Source organism: Sporothrix brasiliensis (assembly GCF_000820605.1).
Source record: "Sporothrix brasiliensis 5110 chromosome Unknown Cont17, whole genome shotgun sequence".
NCBI lineage: Eukaryota > Fungi > Ascomycota > Sordariomycetes > Ophiostomatales > Ophiostomataceae > Sporothrix > Sporothrix brasiliensis.
Genome location: NW_024467136.1, coordinates 3,979,706 through 4,004,916, shown reverse-complemented (window position 1 = coordinate 4,004,916; position 25,211 = coordinate 3,979,706). Strand labels below are relative to the sequence as shown.

The 25,211-nt window shown below is 56.8% G+C and overlaps 9 protein-coding genes across 9 annotated transcripts; 4 read left to right on the top strand and 5 right to left on the bottom strand.

Annotated features, from left to right (window-relative positions):
• Positions 1–124: 124 nt before the first annotated feature.
• SPBR_02754 (uncharacterized protein) lies at positions 125–1,624 on the bottom strand (the record flags this gene model as incomplete). The annotated part of the gene is made up of 2 exons (XM_040761057.1): positions 125–1,480; positions 1,619–1,624. The coding sequence occupies 2 exons, from the start codon at positions 1,622–1,624 to the stop codon at positions 125–127; spliced, it is 1,362 nt and encodes a 453-aa protein (XP_040621134.1).
• A 2,321-nt stretch (positions 1,625–3,945) lies between these two features.
• Positions 3,946–4,978, bottom strand: SPBR_03022 (AP-1 complex subunit sigma-1; the record flags this gene model as incomplete). Its single annotated transcript, XM_040761325.1, has 5 exons — positions 3,946–3,975; positions 4,137–4,411; positions 4,468–4,585; positions 4,663–4,696; positions 4,785–4,978. 5 exons carry the CDS (start codon positions 4,976–4,978, stop codon positions 3,946–3,948), a joined length of 651 nt encoding a protein of 216 aa, XP_040621133.1.
• Positions 4,979–6,569: 1,591 nt separating this feature from the next.
• On the top strand, positions 6,570–8,059 carry SPBR_02763 (glutamate--cysteine ligase regulatory subunit; the record flags this gene model as incomplete). Its single annotated transcript, XM_040761066.1, has 2 exons — positions 6,570–6,595; positions 6,838–8,059. 2 exons carry the CDS (start codon positions 6,570–6,572, stop codon positions 8,057–8,059), a joined length of 1,248 nt encoding a protein of 415 aa, XP_040621132.1.
• A 389-nt stretch (positions 8,060–8,448) lies between these two features.
• Positions 8,449–9,366, bottom strand: SPBR_03101 (TP53 regulating kinase; the record flags this gene model as incomplete). The annotated part of the gene is made up of 1 exon (XM_040761404.1): positions 8,449–9,366. One exon carries the CDS (start codon positions 9,364–9,366, stop codon positions 8,449–8,451), a length of 918 nt encoding a protein of 305 aa, XP_040621131.1.
• Positions 9,367–12,140: 2,774 nt separating this feature from the next.
• On the top strand, positions 12,141–13,439 carry SPBR_02858 (uncharacterized protein; the record flags this gene model as incomplete). The annotated part of the gene is made up of 1 exon (XM_040761161.1): positions 12,141–13,439. The coding sequence occupies one exon, from the start codon at positions 12,141–12,143 to the stop codon at positions 13,437–13,439; it is 1,299 nt and encodes a 432-aa protein (XP_040621130.1).
• A 1,330-nt stretch (positions 13,440–14,769) lies between these two features.
• SPBR_03236 (uncharacterized protein) lies at positions 14,770–15,447 on the bottom strand (the record flags this gene model as incomplete). Its single annotated transcript, XM_040761539.1, has 2 exons — positions 14,770–14,787; positions 14,926–15,447. 2 exons carry the CDS (start codon positions 15,445–15,447, stop codon positions 14,770–14,772), a joined length of 540 nt encoding a protein of 179 aa, XP_040621129.1.
• Positions 15,448–15,953: 506 nt separating this feature from the next.
• SPBR_02181 (uncharacterized protein) lies at positions 15,954–21,025 on the bottom strand (the record flags this gene model as incomplete). Its single annotated transcript, XM_040760484.1, has 5 exons — positions 15,954–17,374; positions 17,434–17,524; positions 17,728–18,602; positions 18,667–18,702; positions 18,778–21,025. 5 exons carry the CDS (start codon positions 21,023–21,025, stop codon positions 15,954–15,956), a joined length of 4,671 nt encoding a protein of 1,556 aa, XP_040621128.1.
• Positions 21,026–22,227: 1,202 nt separating this feature from the next.
• Positions 22,228–23,076, top strand: SPBR_03141 (uncharacterized protein; the record flags this gene model as incomplete). Its single annotated transcript, XM_040761444.1, has 1 exon — positions 22,228–23,076. The coding sequence occupies one exon, from the start codon at positions 22,228–22,230 to the stop codon at positions 23,074–23,076; it is 849 nt and encodes a 282-aa protein (XP_040621127.1).
• Positions 23,077–23,888: 812 nt separating this feature from the next.
• SPBR_03158 (uncharacterized protein) lies at positions 23,889–24,707 on the top strand (the record flags this gene model as incomplete). The annotated part of the gene is made up of 1 exon (XM_040761461.1): positions 23,889–24,707. The coding sequence occupies one exon, from the start codon at positions 23,889–23,891 to the stop codon at positions 24,705–24,707; it is 819 nt and encodes a 272-aa protein (XP_040621126.1).
• Positions 24,708–25,211: the final 504 nt, after the last annotated feature.

Here is a 25,211-nt window from a genome sequence, read left to right as displayed (position 1 = left end):
AAATACAACCCATGTAGCAAGCAACCGACCCATAAAACAAAATGCAAATGCTGGACAGGAAACAGGAAAACAAGGAAAAGGAAGACCAAAAAGAAAAAAAGAAAAAAAACAGCAGCCTCCCCCATCACTCCATGTCCATCCGGCCGGCAATCTCCTCGCTCATGGCCCGGCCAGAGTGTTTCCGCGCTTGGCTGTCGTTACTACTGCTCCGGTTCTTCTTGGAGCTCTCACCCTCCTCCTCTTCCTCCTCCTCGTCTTCCTCTTCTTCGTCCTCCTCCATATCGCTGTCCAGTATACTAATGTCGTCGTCGTCGTCCGCAAACCCGCCATCACCGCCGATTCGGCTTTGGCCGTAGTCGTCCATGTCGCTGTCGTCGTCCGGCCGCCACAGCAGCACCTCGTCCATGTCGTCGTCGTCGTCTTCGACCACATCGCCCGGCGGGGACGAGACGAGCCGGTCGGCGTACTGGTCGCCCAGCCAGTAGCGCGCACGCTTGTTGGCGCCGCTGGCGTCGGCCGACGCCGCCGACGCAGCCGACACAGCCGAGTTCTGGAGCGAGAGGCTCGGCCGTTTGGAGGCCGACGTCGAAAACGCGCCAGCGCCGCCCGATGGTCCCTGGTCGGCGGCGCTGCTCGACAGCCGGCTGCTGCGGCTGCCGCGCCGGTGGGCCCACCGTGCGCGTGCGCCGGCAATGGCAATGGACGAGTGGTGGTGCTGGTGCGACAGGCGGCGCTGGGGGTGGCGCGGCAGCAGCAGGGGGCTGTGTGACAGGAGCGGCACGCCGCGGACGTACATGTAGGCGACGCGCTTCAGGGCTTTGCTGAAGAAGAAGTAGTGCATGGTCCAGATGGCGCCGTCCTCCTCGTCAAAGGGGTTGTTGTCCGGCTGGTACGAAAAGACGGTGCAGTCCTGGAGGTGCATCTCCTTGTTGATGAGCGCCCACATCTGGGGGCCCCAGAGCGGGGACGCGGACGCCGCGGCCGCCGAGGGCATCGACCCCGCCGACGCGCCGCCCATGGACGAGCCCAGCCCGCTGTCCAGCACCAGCGAGCTGGGCCGCACGTTGCTCAGCGTGCTGTCAATCAGGCTCATGACTTTTCGCAGGTTGCGCTCGCGGCGGAAGTCGGCCGGCCGCAGGACATGAGAGAAGTCGTAGTCAGGGTGGGAGGCGTTGAGGGTGGCGATGAGGTAGGCGAACGTGCGGCGGCTCGAGATCTCGGCGAGGTTGCCAAAGGGACTGGACCGCGACAGCATCTGGCTGGCGGCCATTTCCTCGCGGTGCGGCGGGCTCAGGCTGGCGCCGAGTTTGAGGAGGGCGGCATGTTGCGACTCGAGGGACTTGTCAATGTCTTTGTAGAGTTTCTTGTCGGAGCCGGCGGCTTTTGTGGTGTAGAGATCGCAGCCGCCGGTGACATGGCAGTCGGGCGTGTCAAAGTTGAGCGCGCTGGTGACAATGTCGAAATCGCGAAGCGGTATGAACTAGAGAGAGAGCGCGCGGGGGGGAGCGCGGGGATTAGCCGTCGTGAACCGGAGCAGGGGACGTCGCAACGATGCAACTACGTCATTGACGCCAAAGAGAGCCAGAGCCCGCCAGGTAACCGATAATGGAGGACAAACCTTCATCGTGGTGGGTAGTGCGTGGGTCGGTCTGTAGCGAAGATGGGCCGGTTTGTAGGAGTTGGGATGAGGGCGAAAGGCCGATCGTCGAGACGTTGCAAACGATGCCTGCGCAGGCAGTCGGTTGTGACGGCGCAGGTCTTTGGACAATTGCGCTGTTTCTCGTAATCTCTGGTCTGCTGGGCAGTCTGGTTCTGGATTGCGTGTGAATCTTGAGACCGCCCGTGTGTGATTGGCGATCCGATGACGTGCGTTTGGCGCTGTGTGGAAATGAAAGAGAGGGTCTCTCCACCTCTGCGGCGAGTAGGGAGAGAGTGGTGGAGAGTGGAACAGCCGAGACGGAGGGATGCGACTGGCAATGGCGACGTGAACGACGTCGATGTCGCGTAGTGTTGCAAGTAGGGAGCGTTGGAAGAAAAGACGAAAAAAGGAGAGAGAGGCGCGTAAGACACAAAAAGCGAAGAGACGGGTCGATTTGCGAAAGAAGGAGCGAGTCGGAATTATAGGACGCTCGTGGCTTCCCCGGCAAGAGACAGGAGACACAAAGCGAACCCGGCTTTCCCTGTTTATCGTGTCGTTCCGGGAAGGCGCTACTCGTGGTTGGCGGGCTTTGTGAGGCGCGACGTGGGGAGCGGTAGCGCAGGTCTGGCAGTCTGGGTTTTGAACGAGAGGCACGTTCACGTGGAGGTGTGTGGAGGCGTCGTTTGCTGGAATTCGTCTCTGGCGCAAAGAGGAGTGAGGTAATACTGTACCTCTGACAAGGCGACCGGTGGAAGTGTGATGTGTGACTTGCAGTGAAAGGAGTGAGGGGATTCCAGCTCCGAGAAAGGAAGGAATGTGTTGACGAGGCGAATGGGGAAGTGAGCGACTTGAACGAATGCGACAACGTGGAAGGCGCGATGGGTATGTGGCGTTAGGGACGGTCGATGTGAAGCGGGAAAGGAAGCAAGAACGCTTGTCGGACAGTAGAGAGCCCCAACGTGTAGAATCACGAATATGAGTAGGACTAGGCAAAGGAGAGGCATTACATCAGACGACGCCTTGACACAGTCAGACAGTGTGCATGAGCTGCTGTCTCCGGATGCTGAGTCGTGCCTGCGAACTGTGCTTGGCGGATGGTCACCACCTGACCGATGGAGAGAACAAAGCCAACGAGCAAGTACCTGGAGGTATATGATACATATATTCTACACTTAGAGATGTAGTTATAGCATGTATCTTTGCGACAGAGATACATCACACCAACGACTGCCTAACTATTTTACCCACAGTGCGTAGCCTGCCAATCACAGCACACAGCTCGCTGTAGATAACGAATGGGATAGCGTCAACTAACCACGAGCGTTAGCATCAAGACGACGCGGTCTCGGTGGCATAGAGCCAGTGACTTGGGGAGGCTTGGTCCCGAACGCGCCCGAGGTGGTTTTGGTGTGGAAGATCAGTCTGCATACTTTGCCGTGCTTCGCGTGTCAAGAGGGGCTAGATTCCAAGACGCAATGCAATGTGCAGTTGCTGGAAGCGCTTGGTGATGTTCAACTTTCTTTTGGTTTGGGTCATATCAACAGCCGCGTTTGGCCTTGGCTGGCATATTTGCTACTCTGTATCAGCCTTGCAGCAGCCTTTGTCTTCCTGTCAACTTCCATGTGTTGTCTTTCGACGTCATAAGATGGGTTCTGAGGCATGCGGGGCTGCTGCTGCTTCGACTTCCAGGGCCGCCTGGACAAGAAATGAAATACGGATTCGCTAACGAGCCAAACAAAAGATACAAAAATGTTGCAAAGCCATAAAGCAAAAAACCCAGTGCACCTTCATATGCCGTGCTCATGTACGAGCAGTGCCATCCTTTTAACGCCATGTTTTCTTCAGTTCTCGTTGCTTCTTGTCGATCCAAGTCGGCCGTTGTGTCAATGTGTATGGTATCGATGCGGTGCGATCCCTGGACGGGTATGTTCTGCGGTTGTTGCGGGATAAAGTGTCCGTGTCCGACGTCGTATTCGGTCTTTCTAGCCTCGTCTGTCTCGACTTCTGTCTTGTGTCTTCTCGATATGTGCCGCATGTCTGCACGGCTCGGCTTGCTCATAGGTATCCGGCGGCCTTAAGCACCCTTTGGACTTCCTCAACCTCCTGCGAACACACCCGGCCCGAAAGCGGCCATTGTTAGTCACGGTGTAGGGGGGGCAGAAGAAGATGTTTGAGAGCATGTGGGTTGGAAGAGGGAACGACAGATCAGAAGCAGACGGCATGGGGGCGAGCCACAGTGTAACTGTGCAATGGCTGACAAGAGCAGCAACAATCGTTCCGTCTAGGAACACCATGTGTCTCTGCGTCTACATGATCTTGGTGACTTCTTCCTCGACCTGAAAGCATTGAAAAGGGTACGGGTCAGCTGGAACTGGTGTGGAGACGAGGGTCAAGGGGGGGGCCAGAGCGAGTGGCGCGCGTTGGGAGAGCAAGCAGGAGGGCAAACCAGGGAAACACATAAAACAAAACACGGCACACAAAGGGACATGCATCGTACCTCCATATCTTCAAGCGAGTCTTGCTGCCCGATACACCGCAAGACGTTCTTTTTGCTGCTCTCCTGCAGCTCGCCGGCGAGCAACAGCTCGTCCAGAATGTAGTAGGCCTTGGTGAAGGAGAAAATAATGTCGAGCTCGCACACGTTGCCGTAGTACTTGTCCATCTGCTCGACGTAGCGATGGATGATCTCAAGAGTGATCAGCTCGTTGTCGTCGGAGGAGCAGCCGGCGATGAAGAAGAGGGAGGCGTAGCGGCGGTATACGATTTTCGTGTCTGTCTGCTGTTAGCACCGGGAGACGTCACCACTCGAGGGAGCCGGGAGAACGCACTCTTGTACTCCAAAAAGTTGCACATGCGTGTGCGACGGGCGAGGACGAGCTGGGTGACGTCCTTGACGATCTTGGCCTTCTCTTTGGGCGAGAGGGTGGTGAACCACTTGGCCAGGCGCTGGGTGCTGTTAGCAGAGGCAAGAGGGCACGACGAAGGCGCCTGACAGCGTCAGAGGTCCATGGAGGCCGGCTTACCACTTTGCCCTGCCGTGAGAGCAGGATGAGGTAGCTACACGGGTGAGGCGGTCAGCAAGGTTGGCGATCCACGCGAGCAGGTAGCTAGGCACCAAATAAAGGGGGGAATTTCGAGCCCTTACTTGATTGCCATGGAGAAGGCAGGGAAGGTCGGTGTAGTCGGACGGATGAAATGGAGGGACGCAGATTCGGGGATGCGGTCGGGGTTGTGGAATCGTCGGGACGGCGACGCGCGGGTTCGGGATGGCGATGTAGCGGTGTCGCGCGATGCGTGGGTAAAGGAGGTGTCGTCAGGGGACAGATATTTTCGAGGCATGGCACCTTTCGGGGCAGCGGGGCCAGTTCCAGAAGCTCGACCAGTCAGCGAACAAGGCACCCGCCAATAGGAAGCAGAAGTGGGGTGGACTGGTGCTGGCATGTGGCACGCCTTGCGCTTTCCCTTCCAGGGCTGTATTGCAAATTTCTAGCGAGGGTGTCGTTCTCTGGAGCGTGGTGGCACAGCGGGGTTACAGCACGTAAAGGGAGGGGCAAACTGCCTAAAGAGGAAGAACGGATGACAACACCCAAAGCCTCGTGGGGGCGACCCTCGAACATCGCTTTACGTCGTCAACGATATGACTTGCACAAATGTCGTATGTATGTTTCTTACTCTGGAGATGGCCTCTACAGTCATTTACAACGAAGTCACTGGTGGTCGGTAACGAGGGTGTTGTCGTCTAGCACCCCGGAATGTGCTTTATACGGCCCGTGCAGCGTAAACTTAAACTGTCCACCAAAGCATCGCAGAGGCAGAATCACAGGCACTGGCAACTACGGCTACGCAATAACCGCTGATGCCGCACTTTCCTGATTCGGCCAGCTGCCCGCAGCCAGCAACCCCCAATCAGTCCGCGTGGGATGCATCCAAGGCAGGAAGGCGGCCGAGCGTGAAGCGTGGGAGGAAGGAGCGAAACGAAGGCCATCGTACAGGGGACAAGAATGACAAAATAGACAAGGGCATAGGGAACGCCGACCACTGTATCAGTATTGATTACTATATAAGCCGATGGGCAACCGACGATGCAAGACATCTCGAAGGCAGCCTTCCACATTCATCGCTCTCCATCTCCGCATTTGCCCTCGCATTCGTATTCTTCCTTCCCTACTGTCTGTTTCACGAATACTGGTCGTTCGGTGTCGTCCCGTTCCTCCGAACAAGGGCACTTTGTCGGGGCAGTCGGACAGAATTGTTCTCGCTACCGGCTCCATGACTCGCAGGCGGTTCGGCCATTACTAATTTGCACTCGTGTATCGCTTGTTTGTGCCCGCCGGGCGCTATTTTCCCCCTCTGGTTTGCCTTTCAGTCTTTTTTTACTCCTCTCGCCATGAATCCATGCCACATGCGGCTTTAGACTCTCGTCCTGTCCCCCGACTCCGATCACTAGTGTGCTGGACTTGGGTGGCTTCCGCTTCCTGATAAATTTTCAGTGTGCTTTTTTCGTCGGCCCTCGCCCGTTCCATTGGTGTGCTTCCTATGCAAAGGCAAACCATTTGATTTGCCGACATATCTCCTCTGTGACGACGAAGACTTTGACAGGACTCCGTTGCGGAACGACTAGTTCGCTCTTTCCGTTCTCTGTTTTTTTTTTCTTCTTTTTTTCGTTTCTTCTTTCTCCATCTTGTTCGCTGCTGCTTCTTTCCTTCCCATAATATTTTGGATGGTTCCCCAATTGTTCTTTCCTATTTTCTCACCTGCGCGCCCACGGAAGGAGCCGGTCATCTTACTCTTGCACGCCTTCCCAGTTCCAACCCGGCCATCTGGAAACTCTACGCAACCCCCACCGAACGCTACGAAACCCTGCGATTTTCCCCGAAGCACCGATCACGGCTCACGGCCAGGACCCTCGCGGCCCTCTTGCGCCGGCACCATGACGAAGCTCATTCTTTCGACGAGGTGAGTTGTTGTTTGTTCGTTCTTGCGTTTTCTGGTCGTGTTTTTCGTCGTCTTGTCTCTCGTCTCTCGTCGTCTCGGCGTATTGTTGCATCTGTCAGATGAGACAGGCCCTAGACAGTGCACCTCGGTTCCATCCACATACTCCTCGCATAAGTCCGTGCTGCATGGACGTGCAGGTTTTTTGTCGTCTTGCCTCTTTCGGCTTTTATGGTGGTGCGTGGGGCTAATGATTTGAAATACAGCAACATCGTCTCTGGCGGCCCATCGATTGTTCGCACGCCGGGCGCGTTCCGGTCCAACCTTGAGTTGACCAGTTCCCTGCGCAGCAATTTCCAGACTGCGCAGCAGGAGAGCCGAGAGGAGGCGGCGTACAATGCCCGCAACGGTGGTCTGGCGGACGCCGCAACCGGCACGAATGGCATAAACGGCCATGCGATATGGAGTGCAACAGCCTCGGCAGGACATGCAAAGGGCCATGCAAACGGCGACGTAACCGGCAACGCAAACGGAACAGCACAAACGAATGGAGTCCATGTCAACGGCGTCAACGGCGTCCATGGCGTCAACGGCGTGAGCAGCACACATGGACACGGCTGCGGCCAGCGGCGCCCGCCACTGGCCGCCTGGACACAGCGCGAGGACACCACGCTGTACATCCCGCGCATCGACTACCCACCCGCCGGCGAGTCGGCCACCACGCTCACAACAACGGCGGACGCCGAGGGCAGCAGCATCACGAGCGGCGGCAGCACGGGCAGCAGCAGCGGTGGCCTCCAGGAAGAGGCGGCGCAGTACAACACCACCGTCAAGCTGTTCTTCCTGCCTGGCGCGGCCTCGGTCGACGTCACCTCCCGCGCGCAGTATGTCGACGAGGCCCTGGCGCTCGTGTTCCGCGAGCTCGGCGTCGCCAGCGTCGACCTGCTGATCTTGTCGTTCCCCGGCATGTCCTTTGAGGGCGACTGCGAGTGGGCGGCCGACAAGATCAACGCCACCCAGGGCGACGACGACGCCGAAGCCGCCACATGGGCCGCCTCGGCCGAGACGCTGTTCAAGGCCGGCAAAGTGCGCCGGCTGGGCGTGGCCGAGTTTGGCAGCACGAAGCTCGAGCGGTTTGTCGCCCGTGTGGGCGTGCCGCCGTCGGTCGACCAGATCAACGTCCACAACTGCTGCAACGTGCCGCCGCCGCTGGCGGCGCTGGCCAAGGCCAAGGGGATCGAGCTGCTGGTGCACACAGACTGCACGGATGTGCTGCCACCAGGGACGCTGCGGGAGCTGCTGGGTCCCCGGGGTGCGGGCGTCCTGGCTGACGAGGGCGATGCTGCCACCAATACGGCGGCGCCCACGGACGCCCTGCGCGGCGACCTCACGCCGTTGTGGGTCGTCAAGTACACGGCCGTTGTGCGCGACCGTGGTGTGATTGAGAACAAGGGCTACTTTGCTGGCGCGCTCCTGCACGATGAGTAAACGGCCTTGACTCTTTCGTGTGACTCCCCGCACGATCTGGCACTCTTACCTCTGGCTTTTTTTATTTCTCCCTTGCTTTGTTCTCATGGCGGTCGCGTTTCTTCTGTCTTGTCTTGTTTTGCTCTCCCTATGGACGTCTCGTGCGTCGCTAATGGCGGTTCTAGCGTTTGCTTCGTCTTTTCTAAATCTGCATAACTTTTTTTTTGATATTTCATTACCACCGTATATTTTGGATAATGGACAAGCCATCCATCCATTGACAGGCATATACAATATGTGTCCATGAATTAAAAAGTATGAATACATGCAAAAGCAGTCCGGTGTCCCAAACGCCGTCCAGTCCGTCTTCGTGTAAATGGTTATATGTCCACACTTGCTCGATAGCCAGATCACCCAAGCATGCTTCGCTTCCGCCCTCGCATCCGCACGTCCTCCAGTTTCCGCAGCACCGGCCCAGACTGCTTAAACGCTCGGCCGTACGCCTTGATCACCTCCTCAAACAGCGCCTCCGCCCGCGGGTGCGTGCTCCCAAACGCCCGCTCCAGCACGTACAGGTCCACCGCCCGGTCCTCATCCGACGAGCTCTGGCTCGCCAGGCCGAAATCGATCATCACGATGTCCCCGTCCAGCGACGGTGCCGTCGCGCCGTCGGTCGTCCCACTGGTGTCGCCCGCCGCACTCGCATCGACCGTCCGCAGCATCAGGTTGCTCGTCGTCAAATCACCATGCACAACGCCCACGCGGTGCAGACTGCCCACGGCCGTGCCCATTCGCCGGAGGAGGGCCTGCAGCGACGGGTCCGCGCGGAGCTGCGCGAGGTCCTCCTCCCCGCCGACGACGGTGTTCGTATCCGCGCCTGTGTCGGCGGACGGCACAGGCTTGGTCGCCAACCACGCATTCAGCCGCGCCCGCACCGGCCCGCCCTCGATCCACTCCGTCAACAGACTCCCTCCATTCGTCCGCCCGTCTGCGCCGTCCTCCTCGACATCCACCGCATACAGCGCCGGCACGGGTACGCCCTCGCGGCGGCACTTGTGCAGAATGCGCGCCTCGGCCAGGATCCGCTGGCGGGTCAGACGGGCGTCCAGAACGGGGTGCCGGTATGGTTTGGGCGGACGGTACTTGAGGGCGCAGGGGCGGTCGGGCTCCAAGTAGGTCGTGCGGTAGACACGGGCCTCGGCACCCTGGGCAACGAGGGTGGGAGGTGGTGACGAGGGGGAGGACGAGGAGGAAGATTGGTAGGTCAAGATGCGCGGCAGGGGAAAGGCGGGCGCCTGCTGTGCTGGCGGCTGCTCGGTGGCCGTCATTGTGTGGGAGCAATGGGAGGAGAGGTCGAGGTCGCAGTAGACTCGAGATTGGCCAATGTCATTTGTGATCGATCAAGCCGGATCGATTTCAATCCTGTAGTCTTTGCTGTGAATGCGCTCAGTATTATGCCGTCGGTCTTTTGAGCTCTTGTTGCAAAGGTGGGGTTTAGCTTTTTTTTTATACAGACCATATCAACTGTAGATAGCGCTGGGTCAGATCGTCTCTAACTGGAATACCGCGAACCCCACTCCACATGGCGTTCAGCGCCCGCTAATGGTCCGCTCGTGACACTGCAATAGTAGCAGGCACGTAAGACCATACCAAGAGAGCTTCCACGTACGGGCGTAATATGGGGGCGCAGTCAACAGCCTTTTTTTTTTTTGTTGTGGTGATTTCGCTCCCATTTTAATGTCAGAACCTGCCGCGCGCGCATGAGCCGTACTGACTGTCCACCACTCTGTCGCTGTCGGTTAGATGGATGATCTGCTGTGCGGCCGCACTGCAGCGGACAGATTTCGGGGACTGTAGGATGCTGCCTGCAAGGGACGAGGCAAGGGGAGCGGGCAAGTAGGCATTTCTGTGTGGGACGGGCACTAGAAGCAAGCGGGCCGGAGAAGGGAAGTAGAAGCACTATCGGATACGAAGCTCAAACAAAAGAGACGGGCGAATGACCACTACGAAATGTACCTCTGGCGATCTACTAGGAGTTGGGAGGGCAGGAACTTATGTCAAGGCCAGACGACAGCAGGTCAGACGAACAATGTGTTGTACGAGCCGGGCGTCTGAGCAGCCAATATGCGCCGTACTCGTAAGCAATGACCGCAAACACGAAGCATGAGAAAAAGGATATCAACATGTAGCTGTCGGATGCGATCGACGTAATCTTCCAATTGCCCTGACTTTGACAATGGGATTTCTTCATATTGGGTTCGTGCATTGTGCATCGTGACAGGCGCGTCTCGTACCTCTCTAGTGTACGACTTTATCTTGGCTTCGGCCCTGTTCTTTCAGTCTTTCGTGGCTCTCGTTCATGCAGGGACGCACGGCGGCCCAACAAAAACAGCGGCCCGCGTCCCAAGACAAGCAGAAATGAATGCACAGGACACAGAGAACGCTGTAAGCACACGCTGTCGCTGCGGAGAAGATTGAACCATGTCAAGGACGGGTTCAGCAGCGGTCTCAGCAACGATCTCATGCAGCTAAGACAAGAGAGCCCACCCGCGACAGAGACAAGAGATTCGATGCAGACAAACGCCCTCCGCGAGACATACAAGATACTTCTCAACAAGTTACCCCCCGCCATCGTCCTGCAGTCCATCGGTCCCCCTATCGACCCCATTCTGACTGGCCTGTTGGATTTGCTGTCCACCTGAAAGCAGCGGGGATTTGCATGGTCCTTGCCCTGGTCGCAAACCTGCAGCCAGCGTCACAGCCAATCAGTCGTGTGGAGTGGACGTGGTGGAGAGGCTCGTCAACCAGAAAGACCAAAAGGGGAGACAGGACGCCCGAAGACGGGAGGGCCGTGAGAGGACAGTTTACAGGAACCAGCCATGAAGAGAGTGGCCAGTTGGCGACCGGATGTGCACAAAAGAGAAGCCCATTTGTCGAATGTGGACGCGTTTTCTCACTGGCCAACACGCGCAGACAACCTCGCAGGGTCGGGTGCGCTCGTGAGCGGAACGCCATCCTATGAAATAATTCTCCGTGACCAGTAATTAACCTGTACGATGGCCCGCAAACTCGCAGTGTGTTTGAGACACCCCTGGGCCATCTCGCCGTGTCTGCGATACTCGAGTTCTGCTGGCAGGTAACCAGGCCCCGGTGGCGGGGACTTGTGACGCGAGCTGCTTATTTCAAAAAGAGACCGCAAAACAGGAACAGGAAGGGGACAAAAAAAAAAGGAATCGAGAAACAAGAGAAATTCACTCGCCTCCCAGCCGCTTTCGCCTCCCTGCTTACACCGACGTCCCGAGGCGTTCGATATTTGCCATACTCCAAACTCACATCGTCATACGTCGTAAGTGGTGTCGTATTCGGATGCCTGGAATTGTCGTCTGTTCCCCGTCGCCTGTCGTGTCAAGCGCTCCAACAGTTTGAATAGCGCAACGAAATAGAACCCTTTCGCCGGGCCTATCCGCCGCTCCCGCCCAGTGCGTTGTCGTCATCTGAGCCTGTCACGTCTGTAGCGTGCCTTGGTGTCTCCTTCCCTTTTCGCTCTTTCTCTCTTGTCCCTCGCGTGCCTTCCTATTTTTGCCTCCCCATCACCTTTACAGCGCCAAACCGGGCTAGTCGCTCCCAGTCTTGTACAAAATCAACACCCCCCTCCTTCCTGCAGAAGCGCATATGCACCCGCCTGCATCGTTCGCTCCTGCCCTCCCACCTTGCCTTTCCCTTTTCTCTCTTCCTTTTCTTGTCCTTTTTCTTTCTCCTGTCTTTCCCCTTCGTTCCCTTTCTGGCGTTTCCCAGGTCGTGCCTACCCGTTTTACCGTTTTGTGTTGTACGGAGTACATACAATCGCATATCGTGAATAGGGAAGGACCCGACCGCCCTTTCTGCCGTATTTACTTCACCTCGTTTCGTACCAATTGCCTTCCCGCCTGCCACTCCCAACAATTCTATGGACATCGACAGCCTCTTTTCGGACAAGACCTATTTTTGCACCACCACAACAACACCCTATTCATACAACCCCAACCCCAGCGCCAAAGTCTGGCTTCTTCCGGCCGCTGCATCGTCTCCCGCCCGCCCTTTCCCCTCCAGCAGCACCATCACCATGTCGTCCGACTCGGCCATGCGCCAGTGGACGCTGGTACTGGTGCTGACCGCTCTTTTCTTGTCGCTCGTCGTCGTCGGCCAGATCGTCGCCCGCTACGGCGCCGCCTACCGGGCCGCCCCCCGCGAGATTGCTGCCCTGCTGGACTCCGCCGACTCGTCGCTGCACGAGAACGAGAGCTACGACCGCGACGTTGCCAAGGTCTCCCGCCGCGACGACAAGATCCGCCTCGGGCGATTGCTTGGTGAGATTCAGCGCGCCGGCGACGACTTGCGGGAAGACCTCAACAATGTTCTGGTCTTGCGGCGAGAATTGGACAGCGGCCTTGACTACCCCGAAAAGGATCTCGACGTCCACCTGAACCCCAGCCTCCCTCGTGGCTCAGAGCGGAGACGAACGACGGCGTCAACCGACTCGAGACGACCGCCGATCGACCCCATCCAATCCTGCCCGTCACCACGCCTCAGGACCTCGGCGCGCGTCCTTTGGGCATCCAAGCGCACCCATCTCGAAGAGCGCCTGCGCCGCCTCGACCTGCTGAGGATGCGCTTCTTGGTCGTCTATATGAGCATCGTCGCTGCCACGGCCACGGCCGCCGCCGAGCGTGTCGAGAAGAGCGCCGAGAAAAGCGCCGAGATTGCCACCACGAATGCGGCCAATGCGGCCACGGCCACAACCGCCCGGAGCACTCTCGCACGGACCACCCGCAACATATCGAACGGCAGCCGGACCACCAGCAGTCACAGCCCCAGCGGCAGCGGCAGCGGTAGCGGCAGCGACGACTCTTCGTGCAGCAGCTCGAGCAGCTCTGCCGCCAACAGCCCACTCATCAGCGCCACTCCTTCCATGCCCTCCTCCCCTTCAGCGCCGACCAAGACGGCCGCCTCCATCGTTGCCGCCTCCATTGCCGCCGCCGCTGCCGCCGCCGTCGCGGCCGGCGACACTGACGACGTCTACTATCCCTTGTCGCCCGCCAGCATGCCGGGCTCGCCAGGCTCGCCAGGCTTTGGCCACCCCCATCCTTTCTTGCGTAGCATCCAACAGCAGTCCGAGTCGCCCTTACAAGAACCTTCACCACCGGCGACGCCCAATGCGAATGCCAGTGCCGATGCCGAGTTTGACAGCCCGCGGCGCAAACCACCATCACGGCGCGTCACCACACTCGGCATCCGTCCGCCCGACGCTACTCCCGAACACAACCACCGCGCTGGCTGGATAGGGGTCGTACAAGAGCTGCAGCGGTCACCTTTGCTTCACAAGCGCCACACATCCATTGAAATGTCCATGGCCCGTCGGTGACAACGACAGGTGGATGCGCTTGGCCGGTTCCCCCTTACATCTCTCGCTTAACGCCCCTTTTCTCTATCATAATGCTGTAACCTTTACGCTTCACGCCTTCTTCGACATTCAACTTTTGGCACGACCCACGTCGACGACCACACCTTACTTGTCTTAATTAATGAAAACGAGAGACGAAAAGAACAACGACTCCATATTTTATTATATTTTCTTTATTGTCCATACGAAGATCTTTTTCATGGCGCCAAGAAACATACGAAAACCACCACATATAACATCTTAACGATCAAACACAACATCACGGCGTTTTGGCTTTTTACTTTAGGGGTTCTCCTGCTATCAATGGCTTCATGCGACCAGCACCATCCATACGAGCATTTTGCGTTTAATACTTTTTCTTTTTCTTTTACATTTTTTCCATCTACCATTCCTTGAAATGACGACAATCCGTTTACGATGCGATTTCAACAAAATCCGCCAATCAAGACTGCGCTCAACAAAAACCCAACTATTATATACCGCGGCCCGGCATATTGCGGCGCATGGCGATGTAGGACTGCTCCTCCCCGTTTTTCGAGCGGGTTGCACATTTCACACCAATGCACACATGTTCCTGCCCTGGACCTATACGACGTCACACGGGACGTTACCTAGCGGGCGGGAGTTGGAGTGGTGTGGCAAACACGGGACGAAGTGCGGAGATCGGTTCGTCGTTTGAATGGTCTGTCGCTCACATTGGCTGCTCACATTGACCGTTGTTGCGCTCGTCTTGTCACTTTCATCTTTCTCTCCACCTTTTGCTCTTTTACACTTTATTTGGTAATTTATTTGGCGGGTCATGCTTGGCTCTTTCTGGCAGCGGTTTCAACTTGCGGATTGCGATTGTCATCTGGTGGTTCGGCGGTCGGGCGAATTTTGGTATTTCCCGGTTCACTTCACATTTACGTTTCTTGTCTCTTCTGTTCCTAGAGACGGCTCTTGCTACCTCTTCTCTTTTTCTTGGTCTTGCTTATTCATCCCTGTATGGCTCTTGACGGACTAAGGTCGTTTTGCACATATAAAGATACCCCTTTTACATTTTATTCCATTCACAACGTTGACCATTTCACCTGCACTTACGTTTATATATTCAACATGCACACTGTTGATCTACATACCGTGGTCGTGATCCTGAAATACTTCACAGGCTCACATCCAAAACTCATTGTAATTGTATTTGGCTCATGGGTCGACCATATGGTTCCCTTGTAAATAACGAAAACTATACTACTTACTCCGTTGAATCGGTTCTTCGCATCATCTTCATTCATCTTCGTTTGCGATCGTCATGTCATTTAGTGACCAGCATCTGGCCCCGTACCGTTTCTCTCACCAACTGTTTTGTTAGTCAACGTCGTGATTGTACGCCGTACACAAATACATAACGTTTTGGGGGAGCGGAGGGAGTGGGAAACCGACCATCCAGCGCAACCAAGAACCGGCTCACGCAGTTGTACGCTGCCACCACGGCCGTCAGCTCCACAATCTGCCGCTCCTCAAAGAGGGTCCGCAGATGCGCAAACGTCCCGTCCGCCACCTCGACCTTGCGCGTCATCTCGTCCGTGTACACCAGCACCGCCCACTGCTTGGCCGTCAACGACCCGCTCGCCACCGCAGACTGGTCGTCGAGGGCATACGGCTTCTCGTCAAGGGCCACTTGCAGGCCGGCCTCGGGCACGCCCGCCGCCGTCGCCAGCGGCGCATGGTGGCCCCATTCGTACCACGCGCGGTTGACGGCGGCGACGCGGCTGATGGCGAGCTCGCGCAGGTCGGCGGGGACGCTGTCGGTCTTGGTGCGGATGGCGCCCAGAAACGAGTTCCAGCCGTCGGCAACGGGGGGCGCGTGCAGCAGGGCCAGGTCCAAGGGCTGCAGGGGCCGGGGCGCGCGGCGGGCGGCGATGCGCTCGACAATGGCGTTGGAGGCCGCGTCGGCAAACTTGGGCGGGTTGGCAGCGTAGGGAAGACGCATGTTGGGAGCGGTGTCAAAGTGGTGATGTCGATTGAAGTAGTAGTCGAGGTAAGTCGAGGTAAGATAAGGCAAAGTGAGGTAGAGAAGTCTTTTTTTTTTCAACGTCGGGTTAAAAGAAACCGTCGTTATTCGATGTTGGCGGGTTCCCATGCGGCGATGATAAAGCCGTTTGCATATGCCGAAGCCGCATGCATTGAAGGCCTGGAGTACCTGGTGCTAGGGGCAGGTTCCCCGTCATCCCAGCAAGCGGCAGGCGGCGCTTTTCGCCGATCTTCGGCAAATTGGCTCCTCTGTTGGCTGGAACGTTTACCCGCATCCCGACCCATAGCGGGGAACGCACGCGACATTTCCAGTGTAAGTGGCGGAATTAGGCAGTTAGCCATGACAGCTTTAGGAACAACATATTGAAATGTGGTCGAAACACCAAATAGTTTATTCAAACGAGAGCGGCAGCGTAGTCAAAAATATCCTCCAAATTCAGATCAAAGTACTCTAGCAACTCCATGCTATGTAGGCTGCGGCGCGGCCGGCGGAACATATGCAGCCAGGTAGTTGTACGGCATTGGGTGCGTGTCGTAGTACTTGTCGTACGTCAACAGCGCAAAGCCGGGGTCCTGCGGCGCAATCGCACTCGGCCAGCACGGGTTTGAGCCCAGCCCGTCGTCGGGCGACGATGGCGGACCCCAGCTGTTAATCGTAAACTCGGGCCGCTGGTCGACGGTAATGGCCGCCTCCGTTTGCACCAGGTTCGTGTCGTGGATGACGTTGGTGTGCGGCGAGCGCGCGACGCGGTCCTGGAATTCGCGGTCCGACAGCTCCTTGACGGGGCCGTTGAAGCAGACGCCCTTCCACATGCCGCCGGCGCGCTGATTCTGCGTGCCGGGGACGAAACGTACCAGCTGGCCGTTGCGGTTGTGGCCGCTATTAACAAACGCCGGGTCGGCGTCGTTCAGCAGGTACGCGGGCGGGTACTCGTCGCGGTCGCATTTGGGCCACTGGCGGTGCTGCGAGTCAAGCCATCCTTTGCCCTTGTGCTGGTCGCTCCAGACTTTGGTGGCCTCGGCGTCCTGTCGGTGCTTGGTGCTCGCCGCCTCCTGGGGGCAGGTCAGGGTCGCGTACTGCGGATTCTCGCGGATAACCGACCTATAATGGTAGCAGGCCTGGGTCCAGGCCGCCTCGCACTTCCTGGCAACCACGCTGCTCGTGGCGGCCGCCGCATAGACAAGAGATGTGACAATCATCTCCTGTGTTTTGACGACGTTGTTGACGCACGACAGCTTGCGCAGCGTGTTCTTTCCGGCGCCGAGTCGTTGCACATCTTTGCCCTTGGGGATCTTGCACTTTTTGGCCTTGTTGTTCTTGCAAGAGGCATTGATCGAGTCGACCTCATCCACGTAGTATTCGCTGTCGTACGACTCGTACTCGCCGTGTTGGTCTGCCGTCATTATCCCGGCCTCACCACGCGGCCAGAGCGTCTCGACGGCGCCATCCGGTCGCGTCGTCGTTTGCGGCACACCACCATGCCCCGCACCTATACCCATACCCCGGCGCACCTTTTTCGTCGGCACCGGGCAAGCCGTGGGCTTGTCGGTCGGCTTGCCCGTTGGTTTGTCTGTGGGTTTTCCGGTCGGCTTGTCAGTAGGTTTGCTGGTTGGCTTGGGTTCGTTGGACGTCGGTCGCGGCTTGGACTGGTCTTCGGGGTTGCCATCGTCACCGTGACGGCCGCTTCCCTTGGGAATGTTCTTGGGGCCCTTGAAGCCGGTGACTGTGTCAGCCACATCACTGAGAATGCCAAAGGCCTTCTTGATGTCGTCAGGCACAAGGTCCGTGTTGCCGCAGGGACTCAGCCACCAGTCAAACGCTCCCTGCGGGTCTTGGTCATTTGGATACACATAGTTGACGATCTGCGCAGCGGTCGTCACAGCGTCTAGGTGTGTTAGTTGGAAGCGTCAAATATCAAAAGGGAAAATTTGTACTGCAACGTACTCAAACCTGCCGACAATGCACCGCCGGTAAAGATGTTGGAACCAATGTCGACAACAAGTTTGAGAGTCGACATGATCAAATAGCAGCCAATCTTTGATTTGTTAACGACGACGTTACATTCGAAAAGGGGAAGACGGTTCTTACCTCTGCAATTATGGGCAGGGCTTCGAGTACAGTCGTGGCAATTTCGTTGACCAAGTAGTTATCGCAGCTGCATGTGCCGCCGGCCACACGACAGGGCAAGCCTGAGATTGTTTGCCAAGGGATGGGTTCGTTTAGTGGCCAGAAACCCACGCAGCCGTAGTTGCTCGTCCGTCCAGCTGCCGCTGCTGCGTCCAGCTGCGGTTTGCAGTAGATCTTGCAGGGAGCGACACTGTCGTCGTGGTCGCCGTTCTCGTAAATCAGGCACTTGTTGGCATTGGCAACGCGTGGGTCGTCGTCCGGATTAGCCTCTGGGGGCGTATCGTCACTGTCATCCTCGACCATGGTCTCCAAAGGTGTAGTGCACACGTCATCCGGGCAGTAGCCGTACGTGCAGGCAAATTTGCACATCTTGTTGATGTCAATCCCCTGCTCATTCCAGGCGATGACGACATCATTGGCAGAGCCGTTCTTGACGGCCGGCAGCGGATCTAAGATGCCGCGCTCCGTGCAGTAGCACAGCGACTCGGGGCAGAAGCCTAGGTCACAAGTAAATTGGCACAGGTCGCCCGTGTCGACTGTTAGGTCATCACCGGCAATGCAGCCCTCCGACCCGGGCTTGCCGCGATCGCCCGAGGCGTTGTCCATGTCGTCCGCGGTGAAGGCCTGCAGGTCGACGGCCCAGTTGACCGTGCCGGCAAAGTTGAGGCCCTTCCAGGTGTCGCGGCGGCGGTCCTGTGTAGTGGGCGTCATGTAGGCAACGTAGTCGCCATTGTAAAGGACAACATCGGTATCCGACGAGCCGTCATAAATTGACTGTGCGCCCTGGCGGATAAGCTCATTGATCTCGGCGTTGGCAATGTACCCAGCCGTCTGCGTGCAGCGGCCGGGCGTGGCATCCGACTGGTTGCGTGATCCAGTGAATTCGCACAATGGGCCCCAGCAGAGAGGCTCGGCCATATGGAATGAGCGACCATAGCTAGCTTCGCCGACGACGACCTTGTTGTTGGCCACGCCTGCCTTTGTGACTGAATACTGTTAATGAAAAAAGGAAAATGAAAAAAAGGAAAATGAGAAAACTGTAAGACTTACTGATGGACAGGGAGTTCTTGGTCTCGGTCAAATTGACTGTTTTGTCAGTTTTTGATTTTTATGCTCCGGTTTCCGTTGTTGACATGTTTTGCATTTTCAGGGGCTACTCACCGTGACTACGGATGCACTTGCCCGATGTGCACGAGTCGAAAGAGTTTGCGTTGCCATAATCCCACTGGCCGTGCAGATCGTAGGTCATGTAGACAATGTAATCGATGGCACTGCTGATGCGGTCGATGGGGAACGGCTTGAGGTACCAAAAGGATGCCGGCGCCGCGATCGACAGCGACTTGTCTTTGCCCAGCTTCTGCTTCATGGTGATCAAAAACTTGAGATACCCGAGACCATCGCCCTTTTGTCCGATCGGCTGGCCTCCGGCAAAAATATCTGGCGCGGCAGGATATTCCCAGTCGAAGTCGGCGCCGTCAAGGCCTTCGTCATTGACAAACCTGAGCACGTTGGCCGCAAACGTGTCGCGGTTCTCCAGGATGGCCTTGCGCATCACCTCGAACGTCGCGGCGTCGGTCGAAAAGGACCAGCCACCAAACGACACAATGCGCTTCACGTCCTGCAGAGCCTTGAAGTCGGCCCACTGCTTGTCGGTGTCGTTGATCACCGGCTTGAGCGTGGTCGGATCAATGGCCGCAAATGCCCAGTGGATGTGTGTGTACACACCGCCGACATTGGCGTTCTTCGCCTTGAGGTTCAGACAGGGTCGGTCCATGCCAAAGGCCTCGTAGTAGCCGACGCGCATCTGGGTATCCGGCGGGCCCGAGTTCTGCTTGATGTCCCGATTGCAGTTGGAGATGCACGTGTTCTGGAACTTCTTGTCCTTGGCACCGGGACTGTCGCTCCCGGGCGCTTTATGGATGTCGCAGTGCTGCGGGAACACACCGCAAAAGCCCCAGTTGCTGCAGCAGGCATTGAGCGGGCACGGATTGAGGTCAGCCATGGACACGGACTTGTTCGTCGGCAGCGTGGTGCCGGGCAACGTCGGCCCGCACTCGACGCCCTGCTGCGGAGGTGGCAAGGGGGGCCTGCCCTCGCTGAGACACATATTGTTCCCGTACATCATGCCCGCACAGTCCGTCCAGGCCCACGTCTTGTTGGCGTTCCACTTTTCAATGTCGGTGACATTGATGCCATACTGTGTAGCCAACTTGGAGCAGGTGTCGGTCTTCTGGATGACGTACGATGCGCACGTTCCGTCCGAGTTCTTGACGGGCGGCGTCGGAGTGGCCGCGCTGACGGCCGCGTCGTCGGCACTGCGGCCGCGAAGATAGCGAGATCCGAGAAAACGGCGGCTCACAGCTAATGTGTTGTTAATACGTGGAGGTGTTGGTGAAAGGTCGACCACATGTGCCTCGACAGGAGATGCGTCCTGTTGCAAACTGCTACCCAGAGATGAGACGCAGTTTCCTTTGGACCATGCTGCAACGGCCTGCTGCACAATGGACAAGTCCCCCGTGGCGTCCATGGCAATTCCCAAGGTTTGCTCAGTTGTACGGTTGTTGCTGCCGCTGTTTCCGCAGAGTTGAGCGACCAGTGGCTGCGATGCGGCACCGGCTGTCTGTAAACGACTCGACAGCGATGTGAGCACAGCATCAGTTGTAGCTGCCTTGCCTAAGCTGGCACCCACGTACATGCCCATGGTGGTCTGCTTGTGGCGCGCAAAGACAAGAGTCTCGTCGCAGTTGCCTTGCGCCTCAAAGAAAGACTGCAGACCCTTCATCATGGCAGAAACATCACTTCCGTCCCCTGAACCGTTCCAGGACGCGCCCGAGGACACCACGAGCTTCTGTACGGCTGTGATGTTGCCTCTAGGGGATGACGAGGGCGAGCTGGGTGCGGCACATGCAACTGCACGGCTCAACTGGTCCTTGTTCAGATCGTTGGATGTCTTGGGGTTGTCGATTGGTGGCGGGCTGGCAGTCGAGCTGCCTGCTGCCGTTGGCGAGAGAGAACAAGCATAGATAGGCACGCCCGCTCCGAACGACGATGATGCTGAGGATGCTACCGGCTGCTCCACGGAGAACTGGAGCAGGAGAGGTTCGTTGCATCTCTGCAGTTGATCAGGGGTCCAGTAGCGGACCCAGCTGAAGACATTTGCATAGTCACTGCAAGGCAGAGGGCATTCGTGGAAGTCTGGCAGGTAGGTGAAGCCTCCGTTCAGTGGAGGCGTATCAAGGCCATCGAGGAGGTGGTCGAGCGAAGCCAGAGACGAATCGGCAGCATTGGTTGAGGTAGCTTCGCCATGGCATTGGCCTGTGAGACACAAGAGAGGCAGGAGCACACGTCCGACAAAGGCAGCTACGCCTGTTAAAAGGGGCTTTGGGGAAGTGCGATTGGTCGGCGGCATGGTGACGAAGCTCAAGACGGCAAGAACGAGACAAGATGCTGGTCATCGCAGCTTCCTCTCCGGACCGCATCTACGACTACGACAGCAGGCCACACTCCATTTATATCGTTCTTTCTATTTATTCTCTGTTTGTGTTAATTTGACTCTGTCCCTTTCCCTTCTCCTTACTCTCATTAACTCTCTTCATGTTCGCTGTTATCGTATCGGCCCTCTCTCCGACGTGTCGACACGTTCCCCTCATGTCTGCCGCTTGAACGCTTGCAGCCGTGTAATTCAGCAGCAATCCTCTCGGGGCAAAGCAGACGCGTTGCTCATATCGCGATATTGAAGAAAGTGGCCGAAAGTGCGTCCTTGATCCTTTGAGTCGAAGTCGAGGCGATGCAAGTCGGCTTTCCGTCGCCATAAATCTACACCTTGTATCAAGCCGACACCAGGAGTAGACGTGCAGGCTTCCAAAGTGCGAGATGCAGAATGCAAGCCAGGTAGACCAGGCAGGGCTGCCAGACGAGCCAGCTCTCCTCGCCGTCTACCCCGATCCGAGATTGCGAGGCCGGCCAGCGGCAGCAGGCCGATATTGAACGACACACTCTGAGAAGGGATGACGAAATCCTTCAAAACGGCAGACGTGGGTCGGCAAGCACAAGCAGACAGTACAAATGCCATGCAGACCAAAACACCATAGCTGTGTCGGTTAACGACGAATGCTGCGGCACATTTGCGGCGCAGCCGTCTAATTGTTTGCAGGGTGTCATTTCCGTCGAGGGGAAAAGCAGACCGATTAGCCGGGAGAGTCCCTCGCGCTGCCGCACAGTTGCTTAGACCAAATGTCTGTGGTCCAGTCGGGAACTGTTTCTGCATCGTCTTTTCACCCCTTCACATTTTGAATCAACTTCCTGGTCTCAGTTTTGCTGTCGGTCCTTCGTTGCAGCCAGCTACCAAACTCACTACCCCTTCAGGCCTTCATTCTCGCAGTTGAGACGTTTTATTGCGGGGCCGTTTTGCTGTTTGCACTGGCTTGGCACTCCTCTTGCGTTGCGGTTGTCCGCATCTTATCGATTTACCTTTTTTGTCTTCAAATTCACGTCATCTGTCATCCCAACATTCCGAAGCTGCCTTTTCGAAGCTGTTTTGTTCGCACCACCACACATTCTTCCTGTCAAACATAGAGTGCCGCCATACAGCTGCTGGCACAACCATCCGCCATGCCTGAACTCGACGACATCGAGTACTCTCGGGACGAGTGCGTCAAGGCGGTCCGCGATTACTTTCACTTCCTGTTTCAGATGTACCTCGATGAGTCGGATTTCCTGTACCCCCCAGCTGCCAAGGATGGGGATGAAGGCGGCTGGCCGTCTATCACCGCGGACAACCTCGCCAGCGTCGACAAGGACGAAACCGTCATCGACCTCTTGCGCCACCTGCCGTTTGTCCGCCAGCGGTCCAGCGTCGGCGGCTCAGACACCGTCAAGATTGCGCCCTTTACCACGTTTGCCAATTGGGAAGAGGCGGCCGCCAACCTTGCCAACGGTCGTGAGGACGCCGAGTCTGTGCGGGTCTTTACAGAGGGCGCCACCCTCAGCGAGATCCTGCCGCCCCATGTCGTCGGCCTGACGAGCTGGACGAACAGCGACGTCATCGTGCTCGACACCGACCTCGGCATAGTCTTGTGGTACGAGTGTCCCGGCGAGATCGTGGCGGCCGGCCGGCCGGTGCGCCCCGTGAGCGACGACCCTTACGACTACGAAGAGGACGAGGAGCAAGCCGAGTGGCGCGGCGACAGCACGGCGTGGTCGATTCCCGACTTTTTCAAGATGCTGGAGAACCAGTTCCGCAAGCTCGAGTTTGTGCCCATTACCAAAACCAAGGTGTGGGTGACGCACCCGTACTTCCACGCCAAGGACCGGGACGCCGTCGTGCCCCAGGTGCGCGAGATTTACCGGAAGCACCATTGGCCGGACCTGGCGCAGTACGACAAGGTGTCCTGCCAAGCCGAGATCAAGGCGCTCCTGGATAGCAGCTTTCCGAACCTCGTGGACCACTTTGAGGAGTAAATTGCATTGTCCTTGGTAGTAGATATAGAATCAAGTATGAGATAAAAATAAAAATAGCGTCGTATTAGTCTTTTAAAATGGTTACAGCTTATTTAATCGTCGTCTTTATTTTTAAGGAGAAATTGAAACTTAAAATATTAAAATATTCAAGGACATACGGTAAATGCGCTGCGTCTTGGGTTGGCCTATGTACCGCCGCACCGGGTACAATGTACGCACATAAAGGATATATTAATTTACCTTGGCACAGCCTGTATGTATCCTTTATTTGATAGACGATAGACAGACAATTCCGTCCCTAGACGCGTCTGCGTCTGCGTCTGCGCCTCGAGCGGCACGTTTATATGTCCCTGGAATCGTCCCACGAACTCCAGCAATGTCCTGTCAGGCGCGGGAGGCACCAGGCACTGCCTTTTTATATTGCGGCACAGCAGATCAACGAGTCCAAGGGGTAAACAGCAACGTGTGGAACGGGGAGAAGAAACAGCAAGAGAGAGAAGGCAGAAGTGATAAAGACGTGAAACGGATTTCTCTGCCGCGTTCCTGCCCCTTTTCCCCAAGAGTTATTTCCCTTGGTCCAGTGCATGGCGACGATCCGCATCCCATTCCTTTTTATTTTGTTTCTTTCCTTCTTCGTTCTTTTCTCTGCTCCTATTTATAAGGAAGCTAAAAGCTAAAAGTCGAGTCATTTATTTTCGTGCTCTTCTTAATTCATTTTGTGCCGAAAGACCCAATACTCACTGCATGCTCTCTTGTTTAATTCTTATTACCTTGCTTCTCTTTCCATCCCACAGCTTTTCATCTCCATCACCATGACCCGCATAGGCGTGATGGCGGCACGTCTGCTGTCGCTGGCCATGGCAGTTGCATCCGTCGCGGCCGACACACCTGCCACCGTCACCGCTGCTCCCGATGCGACGGACGTTGCCGCCGCCCTCTCGACGCTCTTGCCCACGGCCGCTCCAACCACCACCGAAGACACCATCAGCGATGTCGGTTTGTCCATCGCCTGCCAGTCCGACCTCTTGGCCGCCTTCTTCTTGCACGCTGCCCCGTCCGACGACCTGGCCAGCGCTCTTACCTCGTACGGGTCGGTCTTGACGAGCCAGGCATGCAGTGGTAGCGGTGGTGGCAGCGGTGGTGGTAGTGGCGCTGCCACCCCGCCGGCCACCGCCGCCGCGGACTGCTCGCCCGCGCCCTCGCTTTGGTGCGACTTCTCCAAGGTCGCCCCGTCGAGCGTGCTGTCCAAGTACACATCGTACGGCCGCGCGGCGGCGTCGTTCTTGCCGTCGGGCATTGCCCCGCTGTTGACGCTCGCGTCCGAGTGCCCTCAGGCGTGGTATGCGGCCGCGACCATGTTCCCGCAAGGGCCCGGCGACCTGCACGATCTGGTGGTGCTGGGCGAGTGTTTTGCAACGGCACGTGCTGAAGCGATTCCTTCGACAGCTACTGGCTCAGGAGCGACGGAAACAGCGAGCGGCACCGGCACGGACAAAAAGACGTCGGCGACAGCCTCGGGCACAGCGTCTGGATCGCCGAAGCCATCCTCTGGGGCAGGTGCGCTCACTGCTGCTACCATGGCACTGCCTGTCGTAGTTGTAGCTTATGTTACTCTGGCGATGATGTTGTAATATGATCATTTGTGCCGTTTGGGGATGCTGGCGTTCCCAGGAACAAGCAACTTAATATTGACTATACACGGCAGGAGGGAAAGCAGATAGCAGAATATACAGTCAACAAGGCTAGCAATAATCACACAGTTTTTGACTGTAACGCTTTCAAAACGATGGAGGTCTTCTCGGCATCAGGCATGGCATGGCTACGGCTTTACTCCTTGATGTTGTCATGCGGGTTTAACTAGTTTCACGTATCGAGATAACGTTTATGATAATTGATGAAGTCCATTCTGAAGAAAAAAAAAATTGGCCGAGACTCGTCCTCCAAGGGATGCCTGCCATGACAAAGTGTCAAAAAGTATTTACATGAATGAGAAAAAGAAAAGTGGAAGGCAGAGAAAAGGAAAAAAGCAGGGGACTCCAAGTTAGTCAACGAAAACCGAAAACTTTCCTAGTTCAACCCTGCTATTTTTCTTACTGATACCAACACAGCAGATGAAGAAAAATAAAAACCATCAT